The 25,358-nt window shown below is 37.0% G+C and overlaps 1 protein-coding gene across 1 annotated transcript; it reads right to left on the bottom strand.

The window, feature by feature from the left end:
• Window positions 1-454: 454 nt before the first annotated feature.
• fbxw8 (F-box and WD repeat domain containing 8) lies at window positions 455-24,552 on the bottom strand. Its single transcript, XM_084413455.1, has 11 exons — window positions 24,065-24,552; window positions 23,877-23,981; window positions 22,903-23,067; window positions 22,693-22,781; window positions 22,440-22,591; window positions 21,182-21,378; window positions 20,762-20,986; window positions 11,471-11,598; window positions 3,562-3,735; window positions 988-1,104; window positions 455-902 (listed from the first exon to the last, which is right to left on the bottom strand). The coding sequence occupies exons 1-11, from the start codon at window positions 24,434-24,436 to the stop codon at window positions 749-751; spliced, it is 1,878 nt and encodes a 625-aa protein (XP_084269581.1). The 5' UTR covers window positions 24,437-24,552; the 3' UTR covers window positions 455-748.
• Window positions 24,553-25,358: the final 806 nt, after the last annotated feature.

Below are 25,358 nucleotides of genomic sequence, written 5' to 3'. Positions count from 1 at the left end.
GGACACATTAAACTGATCCAAAGTGGCAGTAAAGATATTTCAAATGTTACAAAAATGTTTTATTTCCAAATAAATGCTGTTGTTTTGAAATTTCTATTCATCAAAGAATCCTGGAAATATAATGTATCCCAGTTTCCACAAAAATATCAAGCAGCACAACTGTTTTCAACACTGATAATGATAAGAAATCAGCATATTACAATGATTTCTGAGGATCATGTGACACTGAAGACTGGAGTAATGATGCTGAAAATTCAGCTTTGCATCACAGGAATAAATTACATTTTTGAATATATTACAATATAAAAAAATATTAGAATACTGTATTTTACTGTACTTTTACTTTCGATCAAATAAATGTTGTCTAGGTGAGCATAAGAGTCTCAAACATTTGAAGGATTGTGTATTTTGTGTGTTGAATTAGAGGGCATTAAAACCACTGGAACGTAATTTTGTATGATTTGTATTTCATCTTCTCAGATGATGATTTAATAGTATTGTATGCTAAACTGTGCAAGGACAGAACATGATACAATAGATATATAAAAAGACCTACAATTAATTAATACTAGTCCTCAAACACATCTTAATGTGTCATTCAAACACAAAGTTTTGAAATTACACAAATTATGATTAAATAAAGAAATAGTTTTAACGAATATGAGCCCAGATTATCTTAAAATAGCAAATTCAATGGCAATCTTCCCAGTCCAACTTGCCTCAAGAGCACAGCGTATCAGATGCCAATCTAAGGGCCACTCAGTATGTCATAAGGCACCGCCAAGCCAATGTTATAGCTGTAGCCAGAGGACTCGATGTAGTTGGACCTACAGATGGGCAGAATGTGGTCCTGTGTAGATGAGTCCATTGAGAAGTCGTAGTGGCAGATCAGCCCTCTGTATCTAAAGAAGTAATAGAAGTGCAAAATAAACAGATGGAAAAACAATAGCAAAAGATAACACAACAGAATGTGATATCTGTGTTTACCTGCGGTGAGCGGTGAGGTCATCGTCTGTGATACAAGCCCCGCGAGGGCTCTTCTCATCGGGGATGTTGGCCGTCACCAGAGTGCTGCTGTTGAACCGTATGTGGCGAACCGGGTGCCTGTTTACAGACAGAACAATTATGTGGCCGCAATGCAGTTCTGCTTTTGAAAACAGTGATGATCTTAACCATGTAAAGCCTGACGTAGGAAATAATAGTCAGAAAAATCTTTGGTCACACTTTAGATTAGGGTCCAATTCTCACTGTTAACTAACTAATAACTACGACTTTTGCCTCAATAAATTAATTACTGCTTATTAATAGCTAGTAAGGTAGTTGTTAAGTTTGGGTATTATGGGATTAAGAGATGTAGAATATGGTCATGCAAAATAAGGCATTAAAGGTGCTCTAAGCGATCTCACGCGTTTTTTAGGCCAAAACGTTTTTTGTCACATACAGCAAACATCTTCTCACTATCCGCTAGCTGCCTGTCCCCTGAACACACTGTAAAAAACGCGGTCTCTGTAGACAGCCCAGGCTCCACAAACGGCAAGAAAAACTTGCCCAGCCTTGGCCACGAAACATAACAAACAGTGTTTCCAGCCAATAACCGACCAGAATGATTTGGGGGTGGGGGTTAGTGCGCGTGCACATGAAGGGGGGTGTGAGAAGTGGAGGAGAGAAGCATGAAGAGGGAAGTTAGCTAGAGGAGAGATGTCCAAACAACGACTAATGTTAAAGGAGAACTTGGTAACTTTTTTAACTTAATAAAACTGTCTAGAAATCATTTGGATGGTTAAACAACCTGTTCTGGTGATATTGGTGACTTTCCCCGCTCCCCCCAGCGTTCCCAGGCGGAAAACCAACCTTGCAACTTGGGGACTACCGTCCCGGCAAGATAGAAATTGGAAGTCTCGTGAGAAACGAGAACGAGCGCGAAACACAAATTGCTTTACGGCAATTCGACATAAACACACACGCATGTATGATGTATTACCAGATTACCCACCTCGGTAGACATAGCTCCACACGATACAGTTGGCTTGCTCCGATCAAAACAAACGCACATGAGCAGCGGTAGAGAGGGGGAGGAGGCCGCCGCAAGTGAGTTTTTTACGACCGTGTTGTGAAATATACGCCCCCCCACAGCTGTAGGGGGAGCTCGTGGGGAAAACATGCGACAACAAAAGGGAAAATCAGCGAAGAAGTGACTAGAGTTCGCTAGAGTTGCCGAGTTCTCCTTTAAAATTGTATATTCTTGAGAATTTTTATATGGCCGACACACGACCAAAGAGACGACGTTCCGATGAACAAATAGCAAAGAATAGGGAAAAGGAGAAGGAACACGTTTACATCGGAAAAGCGTTCAAAAGGTGGCGAGAACTCCGCCGGCAGAAGGGCTTCCAATCCGACATTCAGGTGGCTCTGTTTTTGCTGGACAGGTGGGTAAATCCAGTTTGGTTTTTCTAAATGGTTCATGACTGTTTTAGGAAGCACAGAATTGAGGAGGAGGGGACGGGATGAGGAGGAGGGAGGGTCGAGCTAGCCTCCGTTTTGTTTGACAATACTTCGAACGTCAACAAGAAGTGACGTCACCCAGCATCACTTAGAGCACCTTAAATATGTACTTTATAAGTACTAACAAACAGCCAATATCCTAGAAATATGCATGCTTATAAGCAACTAGTTAATAGTGAGAATTGGAAAAACCTAAACTAAAGTGTTACCAAATCGTTTTTTTTTTTTTTTATGGAACAGTTTATCGAACAATTTATTTAAAAAGAAGTTTGCATATGTATCATATTTGATACATCATGCTATTATGACTCATATAGTATGATATAGGAGAAAATGGAGCTCATACTTAACGAGGAAAAAACTATTTTATTCAGGGGCCCAAACTAAGCAAAAATATGCAATATTGCTGATCTTTTTGTGGTCAAAATGTAAGATGAAATTCTCATAGTTTGTAATGTAAATCAGTGAGTTCTTTATAACAGAACAGCAGAGTGTCTACTTAAAATGCGTATAAATATCAGTTGTCACTATATCTCCAAATAATATGTCTTAGCAAGATGATATTTAAATGCTTAGTTTTATGATCAAAGCTCTGTAGTTTTTATTGTGGCGGGTACAAACAAACATTCCTTTAAGAGCCTGATGTGTCATATTTGATTCTTACATTTTAATGACTTTTCTAAAAAAATGAGGTATGGATAATGAGGCAAAAAGTGTTTATCTTGAAATATTACAGGCAATAGAAAAGTTATTCTTATGTTTACTTTATACAAATCTGCAAAGATTTCACAGCAAAAAGACACGTGAACCACGACCTGATGGTGGACTTTTCTTTACAATAATACTAAAAGTACTTGCTAAAATCAATCAGATGACCGAAGGCATAGACTGTATACCACAGGTTTTTCTGCAAAGTTTTTACCATGTTGATCATTTATTTTGCGTATCTGTATGTATCATCAGGCTTTATTGGATTAAATGATTCTAATCCACATAAATTATTATTTCCATTTATGCATTTGGCAGAGGCCTTTATCTGAAGCGTTCAAACATTCTCACCTGTTGTGCATTTCCCATAGTTTGGCTCCTATCCTCATCTCCCACACACTGACCAATCCCTCGCCGCCTCCGCTCACAACCTTCCAATCATCTGCCTGGACGGTGGTCACGCCCATGTGATGGGCATACAAAGAGACGACAGACGAGCCAGTACGCAAGTCAAACACTCTCACTCTGGAAAAGAGAAACAACTGGATGTCATTACAGCTTCAAAAACATTACACTTAAAGTGGAAATGAAGCAGTCAGTCAAGTTTACATTATTTAGTAAACTGATCTCCACTTTAATAAGTGAGAGTAGTCCACGCACGGAGCGTTTGATAGGGATGCATGATTAATCGAAATTAAAACAAAATTGCGATAGGGTTCAGTACGATTATAAAAAAGGGCAAATGATGAGATTTTATGCGCCAATACATGTGATGTAATACTCTAATAAAATAAATCAATACTTTTATTCATCAAGGATGAGTTAAACTGATCAAAAGTTACAGTAAAGACATTTATAATGTTAGAAAATATTCTATTTTAAATAAATGCTGTTCTTTTGAACTTCCTATTCATCAAAGAATTTTGAAAAAAAATTGTACACAACTGTTTTCAACATTGATAATAATAATGAATGTTTTTTGAGCATCAAATCATCATATTAGAATTATTTCTGAAGGATCATGTGACACTGAAGACTGGAGTATTGATGCTGAAAATTCAGATTTGATCACAGGAATAAATTACAGTTTAAAATATATTAAAATAGAAAACAGTCATTTTAAATTGTCATAATATTTCACAATATTACTGTTTTTTTTTATTGTTTTTTATCAAATAAATGCAGCCTTGGTGAGCAGAAGATACTTCTTTTAAAAACATTAAAAAATCTTACTGACCCCAAACTTTTGAATGGTAGTGTATATAAATATATATATATATATATATATATATATAGCCGCTCTGGAGTAAACCGTGATGTCATCGTCCAGCTCAGTTCAGTTCTTGTATAATAGTGTCAATGCAGGCAGATCGATATTATTGTTGAATATTAAATTAAATGTTATATGTAATGTCAGAATGTAGTAAATAATGACAGAATTTTCATTTTGGGGTGAACTAACCCTTTAAGCTTTGTTGGCTGTTACGTGCTGTGCAATTATTTGAATGATTTTTCCCACACATTGTCCTATTATTGTAATATTTATATACCGGTAATATATGTTATATACTATTATAACTTTTGTAATAACCTATTTTAGAAAAACCCATCCCTAAACTGAAAAGAAAATGACCTATGGTAAGCATTATGTGTCCCACAGTCTCAAAATGGTCGGATATTGGCCAGAATAAACTGCAAAGTGGACCATACTTTGGTCAAAGTCTGACTAGGCAAGACTAATGTGTTCGAGAAATTGCAATATGACAGCTCTCTCCCTCTAACAGAGCACCACTGTGAGATGACATTAGTAGCTGGTATAAAGAAATTACTTTTACAGGCCCAAAGGAGCTCAATTCCATCTGTCCTCTTTAATGGTACCGAAGGCAGCCAAAGAATGACTCCATGCTGGTGCTTTCCAAAAGATAATCGACAAAATTAAATTTTGCCTGGACCAAAAAAAAAAAAACACTTGGAGGACAAAAGATATTAGTCACAATGAATCGTTAATGCATAGCCAAGCAGGATTTAATGCTGCGAGTAATTATGTGGATGTGCCTATCTACTGAACTGTTTTAATTTCATCGAAGCATTTATTGTTGTATGAGGATGTAATATATTTACTGGCAGGTTGCAGTGGCCATAAATCTAAAGCTAAAACAAGATCTAGTTTCACTGAGCTGTCAGCAGACAGGCTTCGTTCAATTAATCAAGAATATTATCCTCAGCCACATCCAATGCCACCAACCGTGAGCAAAAAGACAACAGGACACTCACGGCCATGACAAGCATATGTACACACATAACACACAAGGGCTGCATCATCACCATCACCATCATCATATTTAACTGAACCACATTTATAAGCAGTGAAACAAAATCTCAGCTGTTTAGCTTCAATTGTAGCTTCAACATAACAATAGAATCCAAAAAAATATTACCTTCAAATAACAAACAGGCATTTTCACGGTTAAAAACAAACACAGTAAATCCAAGTAGAATGTATTGAAAGAGAAAAAATATGTGTAGAAAATAAATAAAAGAAAAAGTGAAAAAGAGAGAGAAAGGGTCACTGATAAAAGATTTAGCTAGTGAAACTTTTGGAGCTTAAAAGCTTGTTTCCACCACAGAGTAAAAAAAAAAAAAAATCAATGTCGCAATTCTGACTTCTTATAATTGCATGATATAAAGTAGCTATTGTGTTGTGAGTTATAAAGTCAGAATTGCGTAATATAAAGTCGCAATTGTGTGTCAGTTAGAATTGCAAGATATAAACCTGCTTATATCTAACCATTCTAAAAAAAAAAAAAAAAGTAACAATTATCTTTTAAATTATCTTCCAGAGTGGAAGTACATTTTCAGATTTTGATTAAAAATACTTTCTTTTTTTTGTGGAATAACTTGCATGGATTAATTGTTTACCATAAGACTAGTAATGTTCGCTAACAAAATAAAAAGGGTCTATTTTGATTTCATACCAACTTTAAACCTTTAATAATCCTTTAAAGACATGATTGATGGGTTATGCTTTTGGGGTAATACTTTACAATAAGATCAACATTAGTTAATGTATTAACTTACATAAACTAACAATGAGCAATACATTTGTTACAGTATTTATTCATCTTTGTTAATGTTAGTTAATAAAAATACAGCTGTTCATTGTTTGTTCATGCTAGTTCACAGTGCATTAACTAATGTTAGCAAATACAACATTTGATCTTAAGAGAACAACTATCAAAGAGCAGGAGGTTGATGTTGTGGAATCATATAAGTATCTGGGATGTGTGATTGACAACAAGCTGAATTTTAATGTAAATGTGGAGACGATTTGTAAAAGGGGCCCAGCAACGTCTGTACTGTCTACGAAGGCTATCCAAATTTAAAGTTGATAGGTCCTTGATGATTTTGTTTTACAAATCTTATATCGGTTCTAACATTTACATTATGTTATGCTGGTATGGAATTCTTGGTGTGAAGGCAAAGACTGCTTTGGTGAAAATAGTAAATACTAGCAGTAAGATCTTAGGAGTTCAGCAGAGTCACCCTATGACCTGTACAACCGGCAGGTAGTTAGGAAAGCCCGATCCATTTTAATGGTTACTTCACATCCTCTCTATTCTGAGTTTCAGTTTCTACCCTCAGGATCTCGATTGAGATTTCCCTCTGTTAGAAGTAACAGGTATAAACATTCATTTATTCCTACTTCCATTTCTCGGTTAAATTCGGGTATGGGGGGAGTAGGTGGAAGGAAGTAGTTGTTTGGGTTTCATGTATGCACTTTGTGTGTGTACTTATTTTCGTGTTAATTTTACATTTTAAATCTAATTTAATTTTTACGGAAATTTTTAATGTATTGTCCTTTTGTATGCTGTCTTGCTGTAAAACCAATTGCCCTTCGGGGACATATACAAATAAAACAAACAAACAAACAAACAAACAAACAACATTTGACATACAACATACAACATATATAACAAATACAACATTTGATTTTAATGTATTGTAAAATTAACATTAACTAAGATTAATAAATACTGTAGAAGTATTATTAATTCTTATTTCATGTTAAATAAAGTAGTTAACTAATGTAAACTAATGAAACCTTATTGTAAAGTGAGACCATCCAACTTACCAACTTTAAATGAATAGTTTAATATTTCAACACTGTGATAATGTCATTCGCAATGCTTCATGGGAAGTTCTTCCCATTGTAGTTCTTTACCTCCTTATAGCCATTGAGTTTTTTTTCCCGATTTTCAAATACGTTTTTGCTTCAAATAAAAGTTTGTACTTTTGTGATTCACTTTGTAGCTGGTTAGGTTGGTTCATGGCTTTATAATGCTTTAACTAAAAACCTTTACAGTTTTTCTCGATTGCTTAAACACTATAACCAGGCTTTTGAACTAAAATTTCAAAACCATAATGCCATTTATCAAAAATCACACCCATTTCCCTAAACTATAAACACTATTCCCGTTTTCACACATGAGTCAGATTTGTTGACCTGTCACTGCAAAACTCTACACACAAATCCCTTAATTTCTCATTGCCTAGACCATGTTGTCATTTAGAAAGCACTAGCATTCAATATTGTTCACTCAAGACAGCACACAATTACCCAAATGGAAACGCTAGAGTCAAAATTGAACACTCATCAATCGGATCCTTCAATAGATGGATAAAAGGGCCCAAATCAGTTTATTGAGTTTTGGAACAATGGATCCAGAAAGACATGAAGGAAGAGATCAAGGAGGGATAAGAATGAGGAGGAGGAAGGACAAGGGCAAGAAGACAAGCAGTCTCAGATGAAATTCAAGCCACTCTAGTTGCCCATGTCTTAGTCAATGGTATGACTATGAGGGAAGCTGGGCTACGAGTAAGGCCAAATTTGAGTCGGTTTACCGTCGCCTCGAGAACCTTCAGGGAGGTGTGGTGGCAAACAAAATTCTATCACTGAATAAGAGACAAACATTTCCAATAGTCTTTCTAAAGATGAGGTTTATTTTCTTGCAAGAAAAGGCCAGCAGTCGTACAGTCACACAGAGTGGCTGCAGAGCGTGACAGTGAAGGGAGGGATCCTTCATCCTTTATAGTCTTGACTCCCAGAATGTTATCTTTCTAGGCCAATAATGGTATTTCAACCATATGTGGAACATTCTTAGACTTGTTCATCATATTGTCTCCTTGAGTGGAGGCCCTCCTGTCACGTACCAACATTCTTTACCATTCCAATACAATTCCATATTAGAATAAGGTTTGTGTGTGCTCTTTTACTGTCATATGATGGTCACACACATCTTAAGTAAATATGAAAAAAAAAAATTTAGAGGAGAGAGTTAAAAAAAAGAAACAGAAAAAGAGTAAAACAGGAAAAAAAAAATGTTTTTTTATGTGTGTGTTGTACTGTGTAGTACATTAATGAATAAAAATGTGCCAATGTATCCATTGGTTGTGTTCATCATGTGAAAAGGTTTGTGAGGGGGGGAACCACAAGCAACATAACTTACCAGTTTTGGAAATGTTGTTTTGAATTTATTGCACCAGTGTGTTAGACTATGTTGTAGTGTGTGTGATTTTGAGGGCTTGTGTGTCCTGTCTGAGGGCAAAGTTTGGTTTTTCAGCAAGAGTGAATGGTTTTGAGTGTAGAGCTTCATTTTGACCTGAAAATAGGATGTTTGGGGAACTGGGTGAGAAATCACGCCCCTCACAGTTGTCATGAAGGGCAAAATTAGCTATATAGACCAAAACCATACATCTTTTTGTACCAGGCTGTAAACATGTTTTTTTCTGCTGTAAAGTTTGGCATTTTAACATGGGGGTCTATGAGATTGACTCTCTTTTGGGGCCCGTCTCTAGCGGCCAGTTGATGAATTGCTGTTTAAGTCACTTCCGTGTTGGATTCCAGGGAGAGATCGGAAGGTTGCCGCTTGGTTGACACTAATGCACTATATAAATTAGCATGTGAATTTTTCATTGTTTCCGTTTCTAAAAAAAAAGCAACAGCCATCATGAATCTGTTCGCAATTTCCATGCGTGGAGCTGAACATACCAATCACTTATGGCTCCTATCTGTGTACACTTCCTGTTCAGATGTCTGTCCAGGCAGATCCAATCAGGCACAACAACACAAACAGAGATTCCTCTCTCTCCGCAGCACTGAGGCTGAACAAATTGGAAAGCAGAACTGATGCATTAGGTCCTGGCCTTTGGCCACGCTAATAAAGGGCAGGACCCGAGCCCTCATTCCCTCTGAGCTGTTTGGTGTTTTGCCCGCAGATGAATCAGATGGGGTCAAATCATTACAGCCAAAATGACACTCCAAGGAGTGTTTCGCTTCGTTCATTCATCAAAGACGAACAAAAGGTGAGAGCTTTTGCTTTGTCGGAACCGTGGAAAGACAGACAGAGAAAGACACAAAAAAGGGATGTTTTAAAAGACACCGCAGCTGGCCAGAGAGACATCATGCCCTCCCTCTTGGCACTCTATATAGTGTCTGAGCGAAGATGCAGTTGGAATTTATTTACAAAGACCTGCCAAGCATCTCCACCTGCCAAAGTAGCGCTCCCGCTGTCACAAGTGTCAATGAAATGGCTCTTTATTCGGCAAAGACTAATTGAGACACAAGCATCAGATGTGGACCGCGTTCGAGGTTCTGTATTGAGTCCGCTGGCCAGATGTACCGCATCTCTCCTCGTCTCCAACATCTCTTTGTCCACTAAATCAATAGCCCTCGGTGATGCACCGCTGACAATAACACCATCCTTTCAAACCGAGAGCTTTCATTATTCCCATTCCCACTTCTATAAGTGCCTGAGCTTTTCAGATGCTTTTCCGTAAAATGATTTTCAAGGTAAGCCAAAAATAGTTGAGAGCAAGACAGAGTGCTTGTCGTGCTTTGAAAGGACCACAGCTGTGGGGGAAAAAAGTTTTTCCACTTTGGAAATAATTAGGAGTGTTTTATTCTAAGTGCTTTAATCTTGTATATATAATGCAAATCTATTAAACTGTCCAAATCTGCTGTATGTGACCAGTAGACAATGAACCAAACAATAAAAAAACAAAAAAAACTTCTGTTCCCAGAGCTGTGGCCTAGTGGTTAGCGCACGTGTTCCAGGTACATTGAGCTGTGGTGCACGTGTGGGAGATTCGAAGCCTGATTTCTTTTGCCGCCTTAATCACATCATTTCGTTTATACTCTCTAGATGAGTCTAAATTTGCCTTTTAATTAGCCTTTAGATTGGAATTTCCAATTACCTTCTCGGAAAAGTGAATAGAATGTGAATAAATTGCTATAGAGCGTTAAAAAAATTGCATGCATGCAAACATGGCAGCGCCCAGGTAGATTTTTAGCAAAAATGTCTAAAGTGTCAATAAAAATTCAGCATATTCCTATTATTACAATGTTAAATTATAGTTTTTTGGGGTGAAACGTTAGATTCGTTAGAATCAAAAGAAAATTATGTATTTGCGTTAGTACATTATGCAATGGTACGAAACTTGGCGACTTTTCTCATTTGTCAAGTATTACACGATTTTGGTCTGTAACATTTCTACTTTATAGTAAATGTGTTGTACTGAATGTAAGTTATTGAAAAAAAAATGAAAAAAAAAAAATCAACAAAGGTTGAACACAAAAGAAGATATTTTGAAGAATGTCGGTAACCAGAAAGTTGACGGAACTTCCATAGTATTTTTTTTTCCCCTACAATGGAAGTCAATGGCTACCGTCAACTGTTTGATTACCAGCATTCTTCAAAATATCTTCTTTTGTGTTCAAGAGAAGAAACTCATACAGGTTTGGAACAACTTGAGGGCGAGTAAATGATGACAACATTTTTTTTTTGGTCATAAAAATAGGCATCATTGTAATTATGCAAAACATGCTCTTAAAAGGTTTTGTGAGATTCATCTACAGAGGGATGAGAGTTGGGAATGAGATGAACACACATCAAACCTCTCTCACATGAACACAAGGCTCAATGTGTCAACATACCCTAACCCTAAAAAAAAAAAACTAGTTGCATTAGAAAAATGCAATACAACCAAAAAAAAAAAAAAAACCTGAATTCACACCAGCTGCAGGTGTAAATGAGAAATGCTACTATTCCGTCGGAACTCATCAAACTCTCAGTGTTTAAGAAACTCAAGCCACAGGAGGCTTTAATTTGCCAGACAGAAGACAGAAGCGCATGTGTGTGTGTGTGTGTGTGTGAACGTAACAGTGATAGATGAGGTACACATGTTTGCGAGTGTGTCGTACCGCCTGTCTTTGTTCCCACACACCAGCAGGTGAGGAGGGCTGTCTCTCAGGTTGACGCAGGTGAAGTCTCCCGCCGAGTTCCCCACGGTCAGCTCACACTGGCTGGTCTCCAGGCTGTACACCTGAATCTGAGGAGAGAGGACGATTGCTCCTGGTGAGATGGAAGATAGATTGTAAAACTGGCAGGATTGTGCAGTAACACCTGCTAAGGTTCAAATGTCAGGCCCACAGCTTGCATCCACAGATGCCAGATAACACATTTCTGAAGTCTTGCATGCCTTTCTGAACTTCTAACACACTTTTAACACTTCAGGTACACAATCAGTATAAACCAACAGAGCCAACCTGTTTAACTGGCATTTTAGCTTTTTTAAGATTCATTTACTTTTTGCCATGACCAAAACAGAAAATCATTGTGCAATTGAGAGTGAATGTAATTGGTTTCCATTTAGTTTTGCCTTGAAAATGCACAAATAAATTTTTACAGATATTCATGAGCTAAGCGTCTGCCATTTTGTGATGTTATAATAAGCTGTCTTTAAACATGCAATGTGACCAACCACATGTTTATGGGTGCATAAATAGAAATAAGATATAAACTTTAAAAGCAAAGTGTAAATAGGGTAGTGCAAATGCAATCAGGAATCAATATGCAATTCTCACAATAGTGCATTGATACTTTAAAGCATACTTTCATTTATGTGTGCATTTATATATTTCCTACAGGAAGCAGGTCTTTTAAACTTCAAACTCTGACACTCACTTCTTGTGAAGATCACAGAGAAACAAAAAAAAGTGTTCAATGATCGATTATGAACCATTGTACCGTGAGTCTCCTGCAGGTGCTTTAAAACATCTGAAGCTTTCGACTAATCCGCTCACATTAAACTGTCTCTGAGGTAATTCAATCCTAAAACAGAGACTGGTTAACTGATTGCATCAGCTGCCATTTAAACAGTGAGCAAAGGACAGACAACGGCACGGGCCAAATTGGACGCAAACTTTGAGGCAACAGATAGAGATGTTAAACAAAAGAGGGAGAAGAGAAGAACTGCATGATGTCAGATTTGAGCTCATGCCAGCTGTTTAGTGCCTTCAGTTTGGGCCAGACACACTTAATTGCGAGCCACCGTGCTGCCAGCCAAAATCCTTGAGAGGACCCAAAAATTACAGCCAATAGGAGTTTGTCATCAAGACACGAGTAAAGCTTCCAATGTGTAAAGCTACAATATGTAAAGACTTGAGGATGAAAGCTGATTAGAATGAATCCGCGATGAGTGCATATGTCACGGGCGGGAAGACAGACTACTGGGATTATGTCGGGGATTTATTCATCATTACAGGATTCAGGAGGTTATGGAGACGTTTACACAAGTAAACAATGATTTAGCTGCTGCGTTGGGGTTGAGTACATTTCACAAATAGCATTTTCGTATACACATCTCTTTACATGCATCAAAATTAAATTTTGCCATGTGAAAATACACAATTTTCAATTTATTAAAATGTGCACTACTGTTCAAAAGTTTGGGGTCAGGTTGTAATAAATAAATTCATAATTTTATTCAGCAAGGACGGAGTGAAGGTATTTTTAAAGTTACAAAAACTTAGATTTTTCATGTAAATGCCGGTTCTTTCTATTCATCACAGAATCCTGAAAAAATGGATCACGGTTTCCACAAAAACATTACGCAGCACAACTGTTTTCAACACTGATAATATTAAGAAATGTTAGAATAATTTCTGAAGGATCATGTGACTGAAGACTTGAGTGGTGATGCTGAAAATTCAGCTTTGCCAGCACAGTAATACATTTTTAAATATATTAAAAGACAAAATTATTATTTTGAATTGTAATAATATTTCGCAATATTACTGTTTTACTGAAGACAGAAGATAGAAGAAGGCAGAAGATACTTCTATCTAAAACAATACAAATCTTACAGACTTATTCATAACAGAATATGTTTTTGTATTGTGACTGTTGAAGTTTTGGTTCCACTTTAGATTAGGGTCCAATTCTCACTATTAACTAACAATTAACTACAACTTTTGCATACAACTTTACAATAATTACTGCGTATTAATAGTTAGTAAGGTAGTTGTTAAGTTTAGGTATTATAGGATTATAAAGGGTTAGTTCACCCAAAAATAAAAATTAGCCCATGATTTACTCACCCTCAAGTCATCCCAGGTGTATAAGACATTCTTCTTTCAGACGAATACAATCTGAGTTATATAAAAAAAATGTCCTGGCTCTTCCAAGCTTTATAATGGCAGTGATCAGCTGTATATTTTTTATAAATATGTAAGTCCATCAAAGCGCATCCATTCATGATAAAAGTGCTCCACACTGCTCTGGGGGGTTAATAAAGGCCTTCTGAAGTGAAGCGATGCGTTCGTGTAAGAAAAATATCCATATTTAAACTTTATCGACTAAAATAACTAGCTTCTGACAGACGGCCTACACAAGTCGACTTATGCCACAAGAGCAACACTGGAAGATGTATGACGGAGGATGTAGGAGTAGCGTAAGCTTTGACGCCTCTCGAGGTTCAAAGTCAAACAAACAGGGCTGGGCAACAAACTCCTCCAACATTTCTCTTTAAAAATTGTCGTTTTAGACTTCTAATTCGTAATTTGTTTTGCTCTATCCTCTGCGCTTCTGCGTTCATCATTACGTTGTGCGTCAAGTTCAAGTGTTACTCTTTCGCCGTAAATCGATGCGTACGGCCGTCTGCCGGAAGATAGTTATTTTAGTCGATAAAGTTTTAAATATGGATATTTTTCTTACACGAACGCATCGCTTCACTTCAGAAGGCCTTTGACCCCCCGGAGCCGTGTGGAGCACTTTTATCATGGACAGATGCACTTTTATGGACTTCAAAACTTAAACGGCCATTCACTGCCATTATAAAGCTTGGAAGAGCCAGGACATTTTTTTAAAACTCCGATTGTATTCGTCTGAAAGAAGAATGTCATAAACTGTACACCTAGGATGGCTTGAGGGCGAGTAAATCATGGGCTAATTTTCATTTTTGGGTGAACTATCCCTTTAAGGGATGTAGAATATGGTCATGCAGAATAAGGCATTGATATGTGCTTTATAAATACTAATAAACAGCCAATATCCTAGTAATATGCATGATAATAAGCAAAAAGTTAATAGTGAGATTTGGACCCTTAACTAAAATGTTGCCGAAGTTTCTTTTTAAATATAAAAAAATAAAGTTCAATCTTATGAAATGTTATAAGATTTTATTATAACAACAAAATTGACACGCGCATATATAATTGATTGGTTATTATAATCCTTGGATGTTTTCTGAAAGTTTGGTAGTAACTAGAATTTTTTCTAGATAGACAATAAAACTGTTAAATGCATCTAAAAAAATCATCAAATAATTTACATTTGTAATGCGTCCCCTGATATTTGGTATAATTATACATTTTCTAGCTCTTTTATCCTCCAGAAATTCGATCAGAGTGGAGATGTTAATCAGATTCATACTGATCTCACGAGACACTGCATGTCTCTGATTTTCAGCACCTGGAGGTGCAACAGTGTGCCACATTTTCACCAGCCTATCTGGCTGTTAAACATGAAAGTGGCGCCTCAGGGTTTGCCAGCATGATCTGCGTGTGTGTGTGTCTGGGTCAGTGCTTCAAACACACACATACACAACAGATGCCCAGAGCTTCCAGTCTTCCAGCTTAAAAACAAAGATGATTACAACAGAAAGCTAAAATAACACACTTGACTAGCACATACACTAAATATAGCAGCTAAGAAAAGCAAACCAATACAGACTGAAACATGTAAAAGTGTCTACTCTAGACATCTTGGTAAAAAAATGCTAAGATCCCAATCTCATCCTAATCATTACATGTAATCATAGACGTGCAGTGGTAATAATAGTAATTCAAAAGTCCAAACAGTGCTCAAGAAATAAACACCAAAACATGATGTATGACTCACTCTGTGACTCCATTTGCCTCCTTTGTTTTTGACAAGTTTTAATGAGGCATATGTCTTCTCATTTAATAACACACAAACACCTTGGATTCACCACCAGCGTCAGTTCTGGCACGTCTGACTTCCCTCTCGCAGTCTGAAAATCCTGTCAACATGCAACACGGCTGACAGACATGACATTACACACGGATGCGAAAGGTGCTAATCATGAATCGAATGGAAACTTGTAGAGTATTCACAGAGGAGTGACACAACATGAAACAAATTAGTATGATTCCAGCTAAATGTGCTAGTGCCAGATAAAGTCCTGAGATTCTAGACAGTCTAAAGAAAGATGCGTCAAAATAAAGGGAGGGAAAAATTTCCACATCTTAGTAGAATGATGGTAAATGTCTGTGGAAAACAACACATTAGCCTTGTTAGACAAGTGGTTTGAGAACACATAATTAACGTACACAAAAATGTTTTTTTTAAAAGTCTCTTGTGCTCACAAAGACTGCATTTATTTGATCAAAAATACAGTAATATTGTAAAATATTATTACAATTTAAAATAACTGTTTTCTATTGGAAAATCATTTACTCCAGTCTTCAGTGTCACATGATTCATAACTTTTTCCTATATTCTTATAACAAATTTTCTTTACGTTTATACATCACAATCAAGCATCGCGCTGCCTGTGTACTGTGCGTAGAAGTATGCAACAAATAAAGACTTTGATTCCACCACACTGTAAAAACTAAAGGTGAAAAACATGTTTCACATTGCTTTAACTCATCAAAATAAGTTTTTTTTTTTTTTTTGTTATACAAGATTCAACTAATTGAAGTCAGTTTAACGTAATTTAAGTTGCGCACTTCTTTGTTAGGGGATGCAAAAATGAGTACAAGATGTGCAACAAGAAATATTCTTGTAACACCTTCCATTAAAGAGTGAAACAAGACAGTCCACTAGAGGCTGACTTTGACAAACTGTCCTGTCGTTCAAACTCTCGGCTCACTCTAAATGAACGCCCCGGTGCCCGCTTGGTTAATGAGAGTGTTTAAATGGGGGTGATGTCAGTGGAGAAAGAGAGCCAAAGCATTGTGTGATACAACAGGACACCATCTGCATCCATCTATCAAGCACTCATCTGATTACTGTCAACATGTACGCCTTTCGCTTCACTGAAAAACTACCAGTTCCCCCTGAGAAAACCCATCCCTCCCCCTCGAGCACTGATCTCCCCCCTAGACATGAATGCTGTCTATTTAAACGGTTGCATTAATACGCTGGGGACTTGCAGGGGGGGCTATTGTGATTCAGAGAGGTTTATTTTAAGGTATATTTTCACATGATGTGTGGGCTTTTAATCAGGAGAGTACGAGTACAAGACTGCACGGGCTCAAACTCAAAGCTCTGGAGAAACTTTGCACCAGGGTTATTATTATCGTTTACTGAAACAATAAAAACTAAGTTCATTAATGTAAATAAAACATTAACTGAAATAAAATAAACTGTATAAAGATAGGCTTATTTCTAGCCATTTATCTGTAGAACTACTCTAGCTAGTTGCCAAGCTAACATTTCTCATTTTTGTTTAGTTTAAGCTGAAGAAATTAAATTAAATTAAAGCTGCAAGCAGCGATGAAAAGGGCCCTCGCACCCGTGCCACCGCCACCCGGCGCCTTTAGGAAAACAGAGCACGGTGGGCAGTATGTAAATATAGGAGGACTATGTTAAGGAAATTTGTATTTGCCACACTTCCTGCTACCAGCAGGTGGCCCTATTATTATAACCGAATATGAGCATGGTCATGTGTTCAGGACAGGACTCTTATCAAGTGAAGTTAGGGGCAGATTGGACATTGTATGCCTGAGTTACTGCAGGCTGTTTGTGGTTGCCTAGCAACTTCGGAACTGCAAGCAATTTTAATATAGAACTTATCTGATGATGCATATAACACCCAAAGGCTGAAATTGGATGTGCACATCTAAATTTGTCAGGCCGCCGAGGACACGCCATTCGACGAAGATCTTCGCAATTTAACGTCGCAAAGGCATTATGATTACACTCACCAAATTTGAAGAGGATCAGATCAAAACTGTAGAAGGAGTTCGTTAAAGTACAACATCTGGAAATGGCAAAAACTGCACAAAATCTGAGAGGAAGTTCAAAATAGCTGACCTCCTGTTGTGTTTAGGGCTATGCTCCAAGATACTTTTTTGTAGGTATTGGGTCATTACATGTATGTACTGAATTTCATACCTATACGTGAAACGTAGAGCCGGGGCAATAATGTAGGGGGCGCTATTGAGCCATTTTGCCCCACACATTTGTCAGGCCGCCGAGGGCACACCCTTCGACGAAAACTCAAGATCTTCGCAATTTAACGTCGCAACGGCCTTAGGATTACACTCACCAAATTTGAAGAGGATCAGATCAAAACTGTAGGAGGAGTTCGTTAAAGTACAACATCAGGAAATTGCGAAAACTGCACAAAATCTGAGAGGAAGTTCAAAATAGCTGACTTCCTGTTGTGTTTAGGGCTATGCTCCAAGAGACTTTTTTGTAGGTATTGGGTCATTACATGTATGTAACAAATTTCATACCTGTACGTGAAACGTAGAGCCGGGGCAAAATGTAGGAGCAATAATTGAGCCATTTTGGCCCATCCAATTCTGAAACCCATTTCACACGTAAATTTTCACCACTTCTGAAGCGTGTGCAAAGTTTCATGAGTTTTTGAGCTTGTTAAGGCCCTCTAAAAAGCGATTCACTTTGGAGAAGAAGAAGAAGCGGAAGAATAATAATAAACGGAGCTTAATAACTTAATAAAAACCATATACTTTTTTTTTTAAACACAACAAAATTATTAAAACTAACTTATATTCAAATTAAAAGAGAAAATATAAAAAAAAAATCTAATTAAAAAATATTAAAGGTGCACTGTGTAACTTTTTTTGTTAAAAAAATTCAAGAGTCAATACACCATCAATCCTTCTTCCAAAACGTGTTTTTGTCTTACCCTGATTCACTATTATAACGGTAAGCCTATTATAAGTGTTTATATTTTTGATGAACGGAATGCTTTACATGCGAAATTGTGTACTTGCGTCACTCGTCCATGTGCATCTCGTCATATATCCGTAACTGGAGAAAAATTGCTCCGGCTACTTTGATGCATGTTGGGTGGCACAGGTTAGTTGTCACAACGAGCAAGAAAGGTTGACATGAAGCGCTAAATCTCCAACCTCCGGGGACGCAGAGGATCTAACGTCTGCTAGCGCAAAAAACGAACAGAGCTCGTAATAAAACAAGAATCAATATTGGCTTGGCTTTTCAGAGATGGCGAGAATTGAGGGATTTTAAATGTAAAAGTGTCGCAGAGATGACTTTTTATTACTCAACATATTACTTTAACATCCATGGAACCTTTCAATTCCACAAAAGGTTCTTCAGATTTTTTAAGTAATAGTTCTTTTAAGGTTCTTTGGGGAACAAAAATGGTTCTTCTATGGCATCGCTGTGAAAATCCCCTTTTGGAACCTTTATTTATAAGAGTGATTAGTGATACTAAAATAACACTGCTAGAGTTAGAAACAAACTAGGGACTCTTGGGAGAAGCATTGGGACCCAATTTTGTGTTAATTAAAGTAACTGGTCTATTCCTAAGATAATAACATGAGCACAGAGCAACTTTTTATTCATTGCGACTTTGGGAATACGGTCACAATGCACTTCACTAGTGGGCTCAAATTATGTAAACAACAGGGATTGGCCACATGAGATCTCCAGACCGCACTTGTTGACATTATGTGGTGGTGTGACTTAGTGGTCAAAGCATGTAAGCCAAAAAAAACGGTATATATTTTATTTAAAACTAACAACACAAAAAAGAATCAAATTAAATTTTGTTTTAGTAAGAGATTACTCTGGTAAGAGACTGCTTAAAAGAATCAAATCTCGAAAACCTAATGTCTCCTCTGATGCATAAATTAACCAATCAGAATGGATATGCAAATAAAAGGCAGCTTAAAATGGGAAATGGAGAAGGAAATTAAATTTGCCTCCATCTGTAAAAATAGCCAATCATTTATCAGAAGCGGCCTCTCAAACCTGTATATGGCGCAGCAAGATTTGCCCCATTAGTTTCCTACATTGACAATAAGATATCCAACGGAAAAAATGTATGGTGGGACTTGATTACATTTTTTATAAATTGATTTGATTATGAAAAGTGGCATTGCATTGCAAAATGGTATTGAAAAATAAGAGTGCTTGGTGAGGTCAGGCAACAAAAGAAGGTCGTTTTGTCGGAGCCGATAGCCTCACGGGCAATGCTCTGACATATAGCGCGATTACGCATCGGCGACACAAGTTTGAGTCCCGATCCCGCCCCCCTCTCTATCTCCCACTTTGCTTTCTGTAAACTCTATACTATCGTATTGCAATAAAGGCAAAAACAATGTGTTATGGCAAATTAATGTGTTAAACAAGATAAATGGAGTATGCTTAATTTCACGATAAGTGTGCAATTAATCGCGATTAATCACACAACAAAAGTGATTAATCCGATGAAAAAAAAAAATCGATTGACAGCACTATATATATATATTTACACTCTACCATAAAGGTTGGGGTCGATTAGATTTTTTATGTTTCTGAAAGATGTTTCGGTAACAGTTTACAATAAGGTTTCATTTGTTAACATTAGTTAATGTATTAACTAACATGAGCAAAAAATGTGTTACTGTATTCATTAATCTTTGTTAACATTAGTCTAATTATTTGTTCATGTTAGTTCACAGGGCATTAACTAATGTTAACAGATACAACTTGTGATTTTAATAATGTATTAGTAAATGTTGAAATTAACATTAACAAAGGTTAAATTAAACATTAAATTAAATTAACTGAAGAATAAATGCTGTAGAAGTGCAGTTCATTATTAGGGAACGTTAATTAATGTAGTAAACTAATGTTAACTAATGAAACCTTATTGAAAAGTGTTACGGAAGCTTCTTATGCACACTATAGATGTATTTATTTGAACAAAAATAGCCCTAATATTGTGAAATATCATTAGATAATACATTTTACAGTGAAATTTTACAATGTAATTTATTCCTGTGATGTAAAGTTATATTTTCAGAATCATTACTCCAGTCTTCAGTGTCACATGATTCTTCAGAAATCATTCTAATTTGCCGATTTACTGCTCAATAAGTATTTCTTGTAATTATCAATGTTGAAAACAGTTCTATTTTTTTATATATATTTTTGTGGAGACAATGATAAAAAAAAATAAAAATCAGGATTCTGGACACAGATACCTTGTTGCCTCCGTCATTCATGCCCCATCCGCAGCTCTTGATCCCCAGGACGGCTCTGCAGGATGACACGTCCACACAGGTCACTGGATGGTCGTACACAAAGTGAAGAACTTTTGGCTCCTGTTCTTCCTTCCATCTGGAATCCAGCAAGTAAACGCTCTCCCCTGCCCATGCTGTGACCAAAGGGAAGTCCCGTCTCCCTGGCACCACCAATACCCCATCTACCTGAAAAACACAGTTTCTCTGATGAATACATGACTGGTTAGTGCTTATGCACTATTCTGTGTGAGTTGTGGATGCATCAAACAACTTAAAATGAGTCATGCATGTGGGTGATTTTGGCACCAGCAAGGCATTCCATAGAATTATCAACTGTTACTAGGGTTGGCATCTGCTCTGCACGTCTCAGATTAGACTTACAGGCTTTGGTAACTGAACGAGACATCGTGATTTCCAGTAGCCCTTCTCATCTGGTGCGTCCACCCGCACTTCTGGTCCTGATGCAGAGGCCAAAGCAGGACTGTCAGGACTTAGATCCAGTGCATGAACCCTACGGAGGTGCTGGTACCGGTGAATGGGCTCAAGACCGGTTTCAGTGCTCCACACATCTACACACCCTAAACACACACAACAATATGTATTATCAGAATTACAATTTCAGTTAAAGGTCTAGTTAAAGTCAGTTCATGCATTAACCATTATTAACTAACTAACAGTGAGCAATACATTTGTTGCAGTATTAATCTTTATTAACATATCAAATAAATTCAGACTATTGAAAAGAAAACATACAAAATACACGTTTAAGTGTTTATTTATTGCACTTTATCTATTTGTGTCTGTAGATTTCTCAGAAATGTCCACTTCAACAGTACTTACATACACCAAATCTTCCTATTCACATTCTAAAGGTTTTATTAGTTGTATACAAAATGTTCTTCCTAAAAACATGGTGATTTATGGAGTCGTCACATTATTTATATAGTGCTTTATACCACACAGATTGTCTCAAAGCAGCTTTACAGTGATAAACAGGAAAATAATAATTTTATAATTTAATTCTGCTGTAAAGCAGCTCTAAAAAAGACAATAGTGTCATTATTCAGCTGAAGTCAATTCAGTGTTGATTCAGTTCAGTTAAATGACTGCGTAAATTACGAAATGAGTTCAATTAGCGGTGATAATCAATGAAAGGAGCAATAAAATGGAGATATCCACAATCCCCTCTGAATAAAAAAATTAAACAAGAATTAGAATCTGTTCAACGTGTTCAAATTTCTGTCGTGGAAATGTATACAAATTAGTGCATATTTAATTATATCATGCCGAATTAGCATATACAATTACAAACATAACACTTTAGAACACAAAAAACTTTAGCAATACTTAACGTAATCATGGGGAACTGGGGATGTATGGTGATATATATTTTAACTACATTTGTTACATTATTCAATTGCCATGTCTTAAAAACATTATTATAAATATTAAAAATAAGATTAATAAATGCTTTAGACGTATTTTTTCATTGCTAGTTCTTGCTAACTAATGTAGTTTACTAATAGTAACAAAGAAGTGTAAGATTGTGATTTTTTTATTTAGATTTTTTTTAAAGGAAATGTCTTATCCTTTCAGCAAAAAGAAGGTGGTGAAAAAAAAAAAAGTAAAAATCTCTTACCATTCTCATAAGCAGCTGTGGCTACAGTCTTATTGACGCGTACGTGACTAACATAAGGGGCAGGGGTTTCATCTCTGATGGAATGTGTGGGGTGCAGGTATGATTTGTCCCAGTGAAGCGTGTCCCACAGACGGACATCACCAGAGGTGTAACTGTAATAGAACGGATGCACACAATGGTTATAGGATCAGTAGTGTTTGGATAACTGAAAAACATACAGCTTATTAATTATATGCGCCTTAGTAATACACACCCAGCGATAACAAGACCAGCACAGGAACTGACGTCACACAACACCTTTCCTAACTCGTACTGCAGGTGACGAATGGATCCAACACGATTCTGTTCATTTAAAAGGTGTAAAAACATATTTTAACGACAAATTAAATTACTTCTATAATTATAGTTCTAAATTAATTATGTAAAATGTATTCTGGGTCCGTAATGGCATGGTGCTGCTGACCTTCCAGTTTGACTTCACCCCGTTCTCTGTGTTGCGGCAGTCTCTGAGCGTGCTCTTCCAGCAGGGGGAGTCAGAGATACTTGCCCCATTGTGAAAACCTTCATCCAGACACAATCTACGCCACAGGACCTCATCCTCAGCCAGCACCTTCCAGGATTTACTCACCTGACACAAAAGCAAAGAAGAGAATATTAACCACTTTACTTCTATAAAATAAATGTCACAAGACATCCATAAAGTATTTGGATGGCAATTACAGCAAATGTGTTGCTTTGTGGCAGTGAGAAACCAAATATTCTCTGAATATAATATTATTTTCCAGTACTTTCCAAATGTTTGAAGTCGTGGACGTGCAAGACGAGCATTCATGGTTGAAAAGTATAGACATTTAGATTTTTTTTTATTTTTACAAAATGACAGATTGTTTCGCTAGATAAGACCCTTATTCCTCGACTGGGATCGTGTAGTCTTTTGAAGCTGCATTGAAACTGCAATTTGGACCTTCAACCCTTTGGTTCCCGATGAAGTCCACTATGTGGAGAAAAATCCTGGAGTGTTTCCTCAAAAATCCTAATTCCTTTTCGAACATCTTGGATGACACGAAGGTTGAGTAAATTATCAGGAACTTCTAATTCTGAAGCGAACTAATCCTTTAAAGGGATAGTTAGTTCACCCAAAAATGAAAATGGTAACCAGACAAATGACAGCACCCACATCCTGCACTTCCATAGTATTTATTTCCTACTATGGAAGTCAACTGTCTGGTTACCAACATACTTTAAAATATATTCTTTTGTGTTCAGCAGAAGAAAGAAATTCTTACAGGTTTGGAACAACCTGAGGGTGAACTATTTTGGGGTGAACTAACGTTATCCCTCTAAGGTTGTGTCACTGCTATTCCTATGTCAGTGGAAATCATGCAGAATAGAATAGAATAGAATAGAATGGACATTTATGCACTGATTTATATTTACCTGAGCACATCGTCCTAGATCAGTTCTGCCCAGGAAGTGGAAAATCTTTAGCGCTAGCTCATAGGGCAACTCCACGTCAAAGAATGGGATGTCATTCACTTCATTCTAATGTAAACACATAATTTCCGGGTTTATTATTAAGACAAGCACAGTTAATATCATGAACAGCTACATAACAGGAGCGTTACCAGGTCCTGAAGGAACTGCTCAAGCAGTTTCTGGCGCTTGTTTTCTTTTTTGGGGGGCGCGCGTGTGTTGAGCGCGTCGCTGGCGGGAGCGCGTTTCCTGCGCGTTCTCTCTTGCTCGATTCTGTCTAGCAGTGGACTACTTCTCCCGTCCAACAAACCCTCGGCGATCGACACATACTCCGGCTGCTCTTTTGATGCGGGCTGGGTTTGCTGGGACGCTTTGCTCTGCTTCTCCCAAAAGCTAGTGCTTTGGTGAACAGATGAACTGTCTTTACTGAGATGCCCAAAATATCCCTCTTTGTCTGTGGTTTTCTCTAACTCCTGCTTCCAGCGCTCTCGAAAGGCCAAAAGCTCATCCTCTTCCATCCCCATTTAATTAAGTTGTTTTTTCATTCATATTTATAAATGTCATTCACACAAGTATTGTTGAATACCGTTGTTGCCATCAAAACAAACAGTGATCCGACCGCGAAATGGCCTCGGCTGGAACATCATGTTCAGGTAAAGTGTTCCGCATGGCGCATATTCCTCACGTGACCCAACCAAAAGAACAATTATTTACAAGACAACGACTGTGTCTCACAGACTAATAAAACATTTCGAGCATCATCAACGGAGCTGCAAAAAATACTCGCTTATAATGAATAAAACTTCACATGTGACAAACATTTACTAAATGTATAGAAATGTTTGGGACAAAATTTCTAGACTCATATTCTATTCTATTCTATATGTTTGTCTGATGCCCAAATATATTACATCACTGATTACTGTGGTCTGAGACAAAGGCTTCAAAACAGAAACAATAAAGGTATCAGATTCTGTCGGATGTGTGTTTATCACTCAATATGGGTCAGCACCATCCGATAGGCTATACAAAACTATTGACAAATATAATTCATGTCAATGAAAGAATGAATTAGGGCTACAGCCAGGTTACTAGATCCTTATATTGAATTCATATTTTGTTACATGTATTAAATGCAGTGTCTATTTTGGGCTGCACTTTATTTTAAGGTGTCCTTGTTACAGTGTAATTACATTTTGTTTTGGATATTGATATAGCCATTTACCCATTTCAATGGCTTGCTTTTAAGTTATATGCTTGAATGATTGTGAAATTGTAAAGTGCCTGCAGTACTTCCTTTGATTATTATGAGACAGGATGAATAAGCAGCAGTTGTGAAAGTTAGGTTCCTGAGTTTGATACTTTTGCAACCAACCACAAAGGTTAACAAGAGGGTACACTGGGGTGAAGAGAGCTTGCTGCAACAGCAATATCTAATATTGCAGT

The sequence above is a fragment of the Rutilus rutilus genome (assembly GCF_951802725.1).
Source record: "Rutilus rutilus genome assembly, chromosome: 7".
Lineage (NCBI taxonomy): Eukaryota > Metazoa > Chordata > Actinopteri > Cypriniformes > Leuciscidae > Rutilus > Rutilus rutilus.
This window is presented reverse-complemented; position numbering and strand designations above follow the sequence as displayed.